Source organism: Vitis vinifera, chromosome 4, assembly GCF_030704535.1.
Source record: "Vitis vinifera cultivar Pinot Noir 40024 chromosome 4, ASM3070453v1".
Lineage (NCBI taxonomy): Eukaryota > Viridiplantae > Streptophyta > Magnoliopsida > Vitales > Vitaceae > Vitis > Vitis vinifera.
In genome coordinates, this window is record NC_081808.1 from 23,736,209 (window position 1) to 23,748,842 (window position 12,634).

Sequence of the window (12,634 nt, forward strand, 5' to 3'; positions counted from 1 at the left end):
ACGCTTTCTTCCATTACAAACAGATGCAATATAGGACATGACTGAGCATATTCTTTCTTCAATCTTTGGTATCTTCATTCATTTATTCTCTTCATACACATTATATATCTTGATAAAAGTGACCAGCAGCTGACCTTATTCTCTGTATTATAAGATCATTAGTAGTCGGATAAAGACTTCAATACCTGCAAAAATGAATAAAAACAATCAAAATTGAATTCTTAAGAGCTGTAGTTGTTTCTCCATCAATTTATTTACAAACATAACCTGTTGAAGTTCCCTCTCAACCTTGTTTTTGTTGTCAATGTCGGTGTGGTGGATAGTCATAGTCAGGAGGGCATCTCTGGCATCGGCGATGAGGTGGATATGGTGGATAGTCACCACCAAAGCATCTCCTGCTGCAGTAATGATGAGGGGGCGGTGTAGGAACTTTCTTATATGGTGGTGGAGGCGTAGTTGGGCTGGGTGGGGAAGGAGGAGGGGGCGGCGGTGTGAGTGGAGGTGCCATTGTTGAGCTGCACTTGGGAGGAGGAGGAAAAGGATGGTCCGGAGGAGGAGGAAGTAAAGGATTGTCCGAAGGAGAAGGAGGAGGAGGAGGAGGAGGAGGAGATGGTGGTGGTGAGTTGTAGCGGGGTTGATTGGGTGGACAACCATATATACGTGAGCAACGTTCGCGTGCTAAGGTGTTAGGGAGCAAGCTCATTGAAGCAACTACTACAAAGAGAGTAATAGTAGAAGTAAACAACACTTTGGGCGCCTCCTCCCCTTTATTCCTTCCCATCTTCACTACAAGAGAACTCCTGGTTGTGCTCCTACCTTCCTTCTCAAACCTTTCTTTTTATATTGAATTTTTTGTGGAAGCCATACCTGTCTCCACCACTCTTACGTTTAAGGCACCATGTGTATTGCGTGTTAAGCTTTTTGTGACAGCATAAGGCACGTTAAATCCATCAATAAAAGAATTCATGGAGTATTGAACTTAGTGCTCTAAAGTAATCAGAAGAAAGGACTTGCTTATTGTACCTTAACCTGAAAATCAACTAGATGTTAGAAGACAGATATATATCATAAGAACAGATCAACCCTTTTGAGTTGTATAGTATTTTTAACTACAAAATATCAAAATAATTTTATATATGTAAACCCTTATTTGGTAGTTCTTATTTGAGGAAAAATATAATTCATTATTATCTATTTATTGGGTTTTCAAAAAATCCAACTGGAAAGGATCGATTTATGTGCCTTCCTTTGTTCTAGATTAATCCTGATTGTTGAGGCTTCTTATTAATTAAAAAGTTAACTGACAATGCAAACGATCCGAATTTTTACCAAATTGGATGTAATGATAAGGCACTAGACCAACATTTAGTTGAGGGATGACTGGCTGAAGTCTTCCACAAGGCAAGAATTTCAAAACTCTAATCATACAGCAAAAGCTCTCCCAAATTGCAAAGTTGAATGGACACTACATAAATGTCTAATAAAATTTCCTGATTAGTTTATGCTCAATTTCTTTTGGGTGTTTAACTATATCATTCTGTAGGTTTTCATCATCCATGTGTTTTTTCCTCTATTATGTTTTCTACTATACAATAGATATATTCTTTTTGGCCTTGAATATAGCTTGGTTGGTCATGCTACTTCAAACCTTGTATTACTTTGTCTATGAAATGTTTGATTTTTATGTTATTGCCCCATTGTGCTTTGTGTAATTTGACCATTCTGTCATGGTGCCAACAAGTAGCATTGTTATAGCTTATGTGAAAAATACTGAATGTAGATTTTATTCAAAAAAGATTTTAAAAGGGATTTTAGTATGCATAATATGATTGCAAAAAAATAAAATAAAATAAAAAAGCAAAAAAAAAGCCATAACAAAAATAAAATAAAATAAAATGAAAGCCATAGGTGAATGTTTTCTCCCATTAGCATGTGATACATGCGACATGCACTTTATCATGAAGTTTGGTCCCTTGTGCACTTATGTCAATAAAGCAAAGTGGAAAGGGTGGAATGAATAATGCATAGTTAGTGCTTTCTTGGAAGCCTTCTTTGTATCAACTTAGTCTTTTGAAAAGTTTCCTGATGGAGTATAGTGATTGATTTATATATCATGTGGATGATTAATTAATACTCATCCAAGACCTTGTATCATGGAACTACCTAGTGAGGTGAGTAGATGGTCCTTAAATATTGGTCTAAGAATTAAGTTTTTTACTTTTATATATTCTTTAATTAGGATATAATTAATCAATAAAACAAAGAGCAGAGCATAAAATTGTACAATAAAACATACAATTTATATGGAAAACCACTCATAAAGCCTCAAGAAACCTTAATTGCAAATGTAAAAATCATGGATCACATGTCATAGAGATAAAATCCACTACATATGAAAAATAAGTTCATAGTTTTACTTGGTAGTCGCTATTCTCCTTGAACCTTATACTACAAGTATCTAGACCTATTCTCATATTCATGATGCAACACCTTTGAATTCTTTAACGGGCTCCTCAACAACTCAAGGGCATGCAATCCTATTATGGGAAACTCACAAACAAAGGATTTTTCTTTTTAAGAATATTGGGTTAAGTGGGAAAAATAATAATGCAATTCTTGTGCACATGAGGTGAGAAAAAAATTCTCACAAGAGGCATATTTATATAGGAGAAACCCTAATAGACTTGGATACTATTTCAAAATTTTATTTTACCAAAAAAAAAAAAAAAGAATAAGAAAAAAGAAATGGTTTAGGGAACTAGAAGAATTTTACAAATTAGTAATTATGAGTAAATCCAATTTCGAGCGGCCACTTATGCCCTTGGAGTGCTTAAGCATTATTATATAAATTTCAATTTTTTCAATTATGTTTAACTCCAATTTTTTTTTTTTGCTTTTATTTTTTATTTTTTATAATTTCTTTATTAAAATTTGTTTCCAAACCAAGATTATTTCCAATTTCCATATAAGTAAACTTCATCCATTTGAAATGTGATTAACCTCCTTGTAATTCAATAACACTTAGTTGTATTATCCCGAGTTGATTCTACAACAATCTTGAGTCTTTATAGGCAATATAAATCATAGGAAAACATCTCAGAACTTAACATTACTTACCTTTATTATCCTCTTTTGATTTTGCAGTAATCTTGAGTCTTCATAGGGAATGTAAACCATAGGAAAGCGTGTAGAATCCTAAACCTGGAGAATGAATTAAGCAAAAATTCCGACCTAAACTACTAACAAACACTATTGCATACTTATGAATGGTTTTATGTGCATTTTTGTTTCCTTTTTTACAAATGCAGAGGAAAAGAGAGGGAAGAGACTTCACACCTCGAAGCTATGAATAGAACACCATGAACAAGCTGATGGAAGAGAATGATAGAACGCAGAAGCACATTTCTCAACTGCTGGTCTAGGAGAATGATTACCTCTTCCAACATGACTGGAATGTGAACATTTTTTACTATGTCTTCGTACCTTCAAATATTGTCCACTCCTAAGACAAATCATCCTCTTCAATTATAGGTGTTAGGTTTGCATAATTGTTTAATTTTCTAGATGATTTATGTGCAGTGTCTAAATCGAATGTAGACCACCAAGTTATGCTCTTGTCAATATTGCCTTTCATCTCTTCGTGCTTTCATTCTAGACCTCCTGCAAAACACAGAAATTATCCTTATGTAGTTAGAACTGGGACTGTAAGTTTTCCTTTTTGTTCCTAGAAATTAATGATATAAAATAATAGCTTTTTGTTCCTAGCACTGGGACTGGAACAGGAACACAGAAATTAAACACTTTGGGAATATGTGGGGCTTCTAGATGGGATTTCTAGATACATTTCAACAACCATATTAAGGAAACACCATTAAATTATCTTGTGAATGGAAATCAAGTAGAATATGTTGCGGATTGTTCTAGCCTTCAATGATTGGTAACAAAAGAATAGTGTATTTAAACTCAAAACCAATGATTGGGTTTGTTCAGTGTTTAATGACATGTTTTGACATACATTTTGGGCTTAATCGTATAATGGGCCAAAGTTTAACCTGAAAAACGAAAAAATTAAGAGTTCTCAAGGTCCCACAAGGAGCGCTCAAGCACCCTATGAGAGTGCTGAAGCACTTATGAATACCTTTGTGCAATTCCTTTCGATTTTGATCGGTTTTAATTACCATTCATTACACAAACTATTAGGGTTTTTTCAATTATAAATAACCTATTTATTGTATTCTTATATACCCTGTACCATAGAGTTTATTTCCATTATTCTCTACTGATTCCAAATACTTGAAGCCTATACTTGGATCAAGTTTGATCGTGGCGATTGATTGCATTCTCTCAAGTTATTAAGGTGTTCACTAAAGAACAAATGGGAGCAACCTCATGGACAAAATACAAGTGTAGGTATTGATTAATGTAAGACATTAATTAATAGAATGTAGCTTCTAGTCTAGGTAAAATTACTTGTTCTTTTTCATATAGTGAATTTACTCTATGGTGGATTAACCCGTTATTTTTATATCTCCAGTTTCTAATGGACTCTATTTGTGCTTTTCCACATACAACATGCATCAAGAGTGGGATTGTTCTTTGTGTTAATTTTTGAATGCGTATATTAAATACAAAAATAGTAAAAGTATCAAATTAAAATCAAATTTTGGGAATACTAAAAGAGGGCAACCTATTCACCCCCTATCTATGTAGTTCTCCAAACTAAGACGTAAAATTTCAATACCTTCATTCTAAATTTAAAAGGATTCAACCAACTTAAATTTCTATACAATTATAACATTTTTAAGTTTTATTGACATCTTATAAGGGCCTTAAAACTTTATGAACGGATAAAATTTTCTAGATTTAGAAGTTCTGGGACGTCATTTTAACACATTCTAGATTTAGAGCAGCATTTATGCTTAGGACGTTAATCAACAGTTAGCAGTTCAAAGCCAAATTTAGTCCTGGGAGAAGCTTCTTCGAATATAGTGGGTTACTAATTCTACAAGAATTCTTTGGTTGGCCATGTGTCGAGAAGATGGCAATATGGGCTTGGTTGTCGTGGCCACTTACGAACGTGTGAACAAAGGGTCATTTCCGTGCTTTATATATTAGTAAAAATGGAGTGCAATGTGTGACAAAATTTGGAGAAGTATGAAGAAGTTGAAGGTCTTAAAATTAATTTCTTAATAACAATTTCTTCATTATTTGTTGGTCAAAGAACTTCAAAGCACTTGTTGAAACTTAAATATTGTGGGAGTGAAATTAAGTTAATTTCATTTTGTCAGTTTTTTTTTTAAAAAAATAAAAATAAAAAAATTAATAGAATGAAAATCAAAATAACTAATTCTATCCAAGTATTTGTTTGGATAAGTTATTTAAATTTTTTTTTTTCCTTTTGTTTTGGTTTTGTAAAAAACATTACGAATTCAAAATATAAATTAAATTTAATTCAATTTTTATTAAAAATGAAAATATTTTTGTAATTACAAATAAATTGAAAAATAAATAGTCTTGTCTTGATCTATTATTTTTTTAATCATTAGATCTATTTTTTAAGTCCCAAATTATTTTTAAAAATTATTAAACCCATTAATAAATTAAATACAAAATGTCACTTGATTTGAAATTTATTTTTATAGGGATAAAATTTATAAAAAAAATTATAATTATGTGTAAAAAAAATAATATAATGGTTATAAACTATTTTTTATCCATAAATTTATAGTATTAATGAGTTTATTATTTGAATTTTAAATTATTTTTAGCAATTATTAAACTAATTAATAAATCCAACACGTTAATTCTTGTTTAATTTGAAGCTTATTTGTAAAGTCAAAAAAAATATTAGAAAATACTGATTCTATGTAGAAGAGAAATAATAGTCATTTTAGACCAATTTTTGTCAATAAATTTTTTGTATTGATTGGTCTATTATTTAAGTTTTAACTTATTTTTAAAAATTACTAGACACATTAATGAAACTAACGCATTAACTCTTTTTTAAATTGGAGTTCATTTGCCTAATAAAAAAAATAGAAAATAATCATTCTATGTAGAAGAGAGATAATAAAGTTGTTCTAAATCAATTTTTATTCCTAAATTTGTAGTATTAATTGATTCATTATTTGAGTTTTAAATTATTTTTAATAATTACTATATTATTTAATGAATCTAACACATTGAGTCTTACTTAATTTAGAGTTTATTTTCCTAGTAAAAAAATTATAAAATAATAATTCTATGTGGAAGGGAAACAATAAAATCGTTGTAATAATGTAAACCAATTTTTGTCCATAAATATTTTGTATTAATTGGCTTACTATTTGAGTTTTAAATTATTTTTAAAAATTACTAGACTATTGAATAAATCCAACACATTAAGTTTTGTTCAATTTGGAATTCATTTACCTAGTAAAAAAACAGAAAATAATGATTCTATGTAGAAGAAAAATGATAAATTGTTTTATATCAAATTTTTTTTCATAATTTTTTTCATATTAATTGGTTCACTATTTGAGTTTTAAATTATTTTTTAAAAAATTATTAGACTCATTAATGAATCCAATGTATTAAATCTTATTTAATTTGTAATTCATTTGCCTAGTGAGAAAATTGAAAAGGAATGATCCTATGTGGAAGAGAAACATTAAAGTCATTTTAAACCAATTTTATCCAAAAATTTTTGTGTGTATATATATATGAGGAAAAAGCTAAGTGAGACATTTAAAATAAATTTTGGTCTATGATTTACTAATGTTATTGAGTTTCATGACTTTTTAGCATTAATTCAATTAGTTTTTGAGTTTGAAATTATTTTTGAAAATTAATAAATTTTATGTATCAAGTATAGTTTGATTTGAAATTTATTTGTTTAATGAAAACTTTTAGAGAAGTTAAAAGAAATTCATGTGTAATTTAAATGAAGATCATATTTAAATATTTTTTATACCGATATTAGGTTGTAGAGAGAGGAGGAATGATATCATGTTTAATTTTACTTGTTTTTCTATGGTTTTTTTTTTTTTTAATTTTCTATATTTTTTCTTTATTTTTAAAAACTAGTGAAACAACTTTTACTTGTTCTCTCTTTCATTTTTTTTTTTTTAAAAAAAAAAAAAATAGTTTCTAGATAGCAACAATCAAATAGTGTTAGGAATTTTTAAAAACAGTTTTTTTGTTTTTTAAAAATAGAAGACTATTCTTAAATTACTTAGCCAGATAGACCCTACATTTTTTAGTTGAAAAGTATTTCTATAAACAAAAATGGACTTCATCTTTGACTTTAAAGGATGTAAAAGATTTCAGGATGGACAAAAGATTTGGGATGAATTCTTTACTTTGTGGGCCAGTGACATGGATAGAGCTGAAAAGAAAATCAAATTATTCTAATTAACAATGTTTTCAAGAAACTAATAGACAGCAAATATATTCAACCTCTCACTCAAATAGAAACATACTTCTAATGTAATCTTACAATATACTTTCTTTCACTCCAAACAGACTCAAATTACAACACAATTGAGCATTCTTGCATCCGTCTTTAGTATTCTTGACTCATTTATTTTCTTTATACACATCTTGACAAAAGTACCTGGATCCAACCTAACTCACCATTTTATAAGATCATTGGTAATGACTTCAGTATCTGCATCACAAATAAACACAAAGGAATTTTGTTAGTAAGAGTTCTGGCTGTTTCCTGCCATATCATATATCATATATAAACATACCTAACTTGTTGAAGCCCCCTCTTAACCTTGTTTTTCTTGTCAATATGGTGGATAGTCGGGAGAGAAGCAATTGTTGTGGCAGCGATGAGGGGGTCGTGGAGGAAATTTCTTATATGGTGGTGGTGGAGTAGTAGGGCTGCGTGGGGAGGAAGGAGGAGGAGGAGAAGGAGGTGGTGGTGGTGATTGGTAGCGGTGACTAGCGGGTGGATGAGGACAATGTCCTATGTATGGGCAAGGTACATATATACGCCCTAGGGTGTTTGGGAGCAAGCTCAGAGAAATTACTACAGCTAAAATAGTAGTGGTATTAATAGTAACCACGGCCATGGATGCTTCCTTCCCCTTTTTCCTTCCCCCCATCTTCACTACAGGAGAACTCTGACTATGCTCCTAACCTTCCTTCTCAACCCTTTTTATTAAGAATTTATTGTGGAAATTGGGTTCCATCACTTTCCACTATTACTCAAGCGCCATGTGTATTACTTGTTCATTAAACTGAGACCATAAAAAATTGTGTAAGTATTAGTAATCAAAAGAAGTGTCTTGCTTCTTGTTTAATTCTTATGAGAAAATAAATCATCAGAATAAGTTGACTCCTGAATTTCTAAGATTTTTAAATAAAAGAACAAATAGTTTTATGTAAGCCTTTATTTGAAGTTCTTATTATCCTAAAGTTATGATGAATCGTTATCTATCAGGTTTTAGAAGTAGCAAGTGGAGAGGAATGATGTGTCTTTCTCTGATTTGGAATCCAGTTTGTTGAGATTTATTGCATTAAATACTCAAATGACAATGCAAATGGTCTGAATTTGTCTCAAATTGGATGATTCGAAAGCCACTATACCAGAATTTAATTGAGTGACTGCCACCAGAAGTCTTCCACAAGGTAAGAATTTCAACTCCACAATCATATTGCAGAAACACGAGCTAAAAGTTTTTCCAAAGCACAAAGTATGATTAAGATGACAAGGCGACCCACTTGATTTATATGGAAAAAGTCGCCTCAATAAAAAAGAAATAAGTCCTTCAATGAGATTATAAAATTCTAAAAAAAAAAAAAGCTTAATCAATCCCATAGATTCATCTATTAGAGTTTTATCACATTGAATGGTGCAGTCTATAATTTTTTTTTAAATTTATTTTTGATTTTTTATTTATAAAATAAAAACATTTATTTATATCATGAATGCATTTATAGGATTTCGAAACACATACCAATTGGAAAAGTTTTAAAACTTCCCTTTGTGAAAATGAAAGATTTGAAGAACATAAACCATTTTTTTTGAAAGGTTGAATTTTCACCACCACTTTACTGATTGTTTTCTAAAGAATAAATAAACAACATATACTTTCTTTACACAGAAAATGGAGTATTATACATAATAGGTAAGTGAGATTTCCTTCCAGCCTTGATTTTTCACATTACAAATATGGAGAGTAGTTTTCCTTTCTGGCAGATTGCATTATCAGCTGGCTGAGTTGGAGTTTCCTTTATCAGCCCCCCGCAAGCTAGTGAGTGGTAACTTGTGCACTCCTAGCTTGAATCAAAAGACTTGGAATGAAGTCTTAGGGAGTACCTTTGTGAATATATCAGCTACTTGTAAGGACAATGGAAAGAAACGAGTAATCAAAACTCCACTTGCAACTTTTTCCCGAACAAAATGATAGTCCAACTCAATATGCTTGGAACATGCATGGAAGACGGGATTTACTGTCATGTGAAGGGCATTGAGATTATCGCATAGCAATTGAGGAGGTTTACGTAGTTGAATGCCAATATCATGGAGAAGGAAAGTAAGCCAAGTTATTTCTACGGCACTGGATGCAAGGGATCGATATTCGGCCTCAACGCTTGATCTAGAAACTGTAGGTTGTCACTTTGAGGACCATGAGATACAATTGGCTCCCAGAAAAATACAATACCCATATGTGCTTCTTCTTGTGTTTGTGCATCCTACCCAATCAGCATCATAAAAACCAGTGAGACGAAGAGAACTTTGCTTGAAAAACCTGATTCCATGCTCTATTATTCCTTTCAAATATCTGAGGATGTGTTTGACAGCTCGCAAGTCATTTTTAGTGGGTGCTTGGAAATGTTGGCAAGCCTTGGTTACTGCATGCACAATATTAGGCCTTGTGAAAGTTAAATATTGAAGGGATCCAACAAGTTGCCTATATCGTGTAGGATCAATAGATTGTTCATCAGAAGGTGTGATGATGGACTTAAGAGCCATGGGTGTGTTGATATGAGTACACTCTATCATTTTTGTGTGCTCTAGGAGATCTCTAGTGTACTTTGTTTGAGAAACAAACAACTCATTAAGAAGATATTTAACCTCCAATCCTAAAAAATAATGCAAAGATCCTAAGTCCTTGAGAGAAAATTCACTACTCAGGGTGCTGATGAGGTCACTAATGATGTTGTTATCATTGGCCTGTGACTATAATATCATCAACATAGATAAGTAGCAAAACAATAGACTGACCTTTGCGAAGAATAAATAGAGATGAGTCTGCTTTATCACAGTAAAACACCAGATGAAGAAGACATTGGGATAGTTTATCAAACCAGGCCCTTGGAGCTTGCTTAAGGCCATAAAGAGAGCGATTCAATTTGCAGACATGATTCAGAAGGTCCTCGTTTATAAATCCTGGAGGTTGTTCCATGAATACTTCTTCCTTTAGAAACCCATGTAGGAAGGCATTCTTAACATCCAATTGCCTCATTGTCCACCCCAAGGTTACTGCTAGTGAAAGGATCAATCTGATTGTAGTATGCTTTATAACTGGGCTAAAGGTCTCTCCAAAGTCCAAACCCGATATTTGAGAAAAACCTCGAGCAACTAATCGTGCTTTGTATCTATCTATGGTTCCATTTCCCTTCAGCTTTGTTTTAAACACCCATTTAGAACCCACAATATTTGCTATTGGAGGCATAGGAACCAAATCCTATGTTCGATTTTGGATTAAAGCCTTGATTTCCTCTTGCATTGCTTTGAGCCAATGGGGAATTTTCAATGTTGTATGATATGTTTTTGGCTCATTAATATCACTTCTTGTGGCAGCAAAAGTAACCATTTGAGACTTTAAACTCGGATCATTCTTGAGTTTACTTTTGGTGATCATATGAGTTCCTTTGTTATCTATGTGTTGGCCTTGAGGAGAAAAGATGTCAACAACAATTTGCTTGCTAATATCAGGAACTTCATCATCAACATTGTGACTAGTTGATTTGTTTTGCAGAGATGGACCAACATGCTCATTTTTCTGCCATTTTTTAGGAAAAAAGAGATCAACTACTAGGTGTTTACTGATATCAGGAAAATTACTAACATTGGTAGGCTTGTAGCTACTAGTAGACTCAATCTGGGAGAGTGTTCCAGTAGTAGTAGCAGTGTTGGAATTGTGGCCACTAGCACTAAGAGCAACATCAGTGGGAGTTTCAGTAGTAATGACGGTATTGTGGTCATTTGTACTAGCAGCAACAGTGGAAATTTTAGTAGCAACAACAGTGGGAGTTCCAGTCGGATTAACACATGATGCTTCTGTATTTTGGTTAGTATTGCAACTAGCAGAAATCTTCCTTCAACACTAAACTGGTTTCTTCGCTCAGTAGTTCATGGGCAGTGGTTGCACTTCTTGGAGTTGCTTGATTGGTTAGCAGTGTTCTCCTTCCAAGACTTAGTTTGGTGATCTATTTTTGAAGTCTCACAAGAAGCATCTGAAGTTGAGAATGATACCATTTCTATAAGAATCTGTAAATGATTTTCCTTAACAAGAAAGTTGGCATAAGGAAAACAATTTTCATTGAAGATGACATGACAAGATATGTAAACACTTTTAGTTGAAGGATGAAAGCATCTATAACCCTGATTACTACTCAAAAAGTGCTATTTGATAGCCTTTAATTAATCCTTTTTAACACTTTTGAGTAGTAGTTTAGGCCTTTTAACTCAATTGGCATGTTAAGGATCCTTTAAAGCAATTTTGATCACTTTGTGCAAGTTTTGGTGTTTTTGTTAGTATTTTGATCACCAAAGCAAGTCAAGAATGAGGAGAACTATGAGGAATCATGGGCAAAGCTTAGAATTCAATTGCCAAGAGTGAATCCGGATTGCAAGGAGAAAAAGCAAAGAGGATCAGTCATGGAGCATATTCTTGATGACAGTGGTAGCAGCCACTTTTGGAGCACTTTCTGAAGTCCAAATGATGCAAGCTATATACCATTTCAAAGCTCAGGAAGTCAACAATCCAATGCTTCAAACGGTGTGCGATTCAGAATTGAAACGAAGAAGTTGCAGCCATTACAAACCAGACACTCTAAAGTGTTGCGGAATCAGCCATGTGTTGCGAGAATTTCGCAGCACTTTTGTACAGTAAGGTGTTTCTCCTTCTGACGATGCACGAACCATGCCGCGAGAGGGAAGCTAGGAACTTCAAGATGGAAGCCAACTTTGCAGCCTGGTGAAGATAGCTTGGTCTTGCGAAATAATTTCGCAGCCCTCTTGGGTGTCTGCGAAATTTCGCAGGCACCACTTTTCTCCTGCGAAATGGCTCCGGAAGCCTCCCGAAGCTTGCTACCGACATTGGGAGATATTTTCCATTAGATTTTTGTTGTCTAAATTCCAAAATACTCCTTGTAAACCACCAATTACATGATTCCTTAGTTTTTAAGTTAGTAAAAAGACCAAATATCAGTGTAAGAATTAGTTTTATATTGCTTTGATATAAATACCTCTCGGGAGCCTGTTCTCAGAGAGGAGTTCCTTCTGTAACCATTTTGGTAAGCAAGTAAAGTCTTTTCTTTCTACTGCCTTACCTTCTCACTTTGTATTTTCATTTTATTTCTAAGTTATGAATTCTCTGAGGAGCTTTCCCCAGAGAATGAGTAACTAAACCTC

At 32.8% G+C, this 12,634-nt stretch overlaps 1 protein-coding gene across 1 annotated transcript; it reads right to left on the bottom strand.

Annotated features, from left to right (window-relative positions):
* On the bottom strand, positions 1 to 776 carry LOC104879186 (uncharacterized). The gene is made up of 2 exons (XM_010651116.3): positions 268 to 776; positions 1 to 185 (listed from the first exon to the last, which is right to left on the bottom strand). Exons 1-2 carry the CDS (start codon positions 652 to 654, stop codon positions 159 to 161), a joined length of 414 nt encoding a protein of 137 aa, XP_010649418.1. The 5' UTR covers positions 655 to 776; the 3' UTR covers positions 1 to 158.
* Positions 777 to 12,634: the final 11,858 nt, after the last annotated feature.

What these genes read in the sequence shown, in the direction of transcription:
- LOC104879186 (XM_010651116.3), bottom strand. Translation starts at nt 654, where the DNA reads ATGGTTGTCCACCCAATCAACCCCGCTACAACTCACCACCACCATCTC. An exon ending in TTGAGAGGGAACTTCAACAG is followed by an intron (nt 186 to 267) that starts GTTATGTTTGTA and finishes TCATTTTTGCAG; the next exon opens with GTATTGAAGTCTTTATCCGA.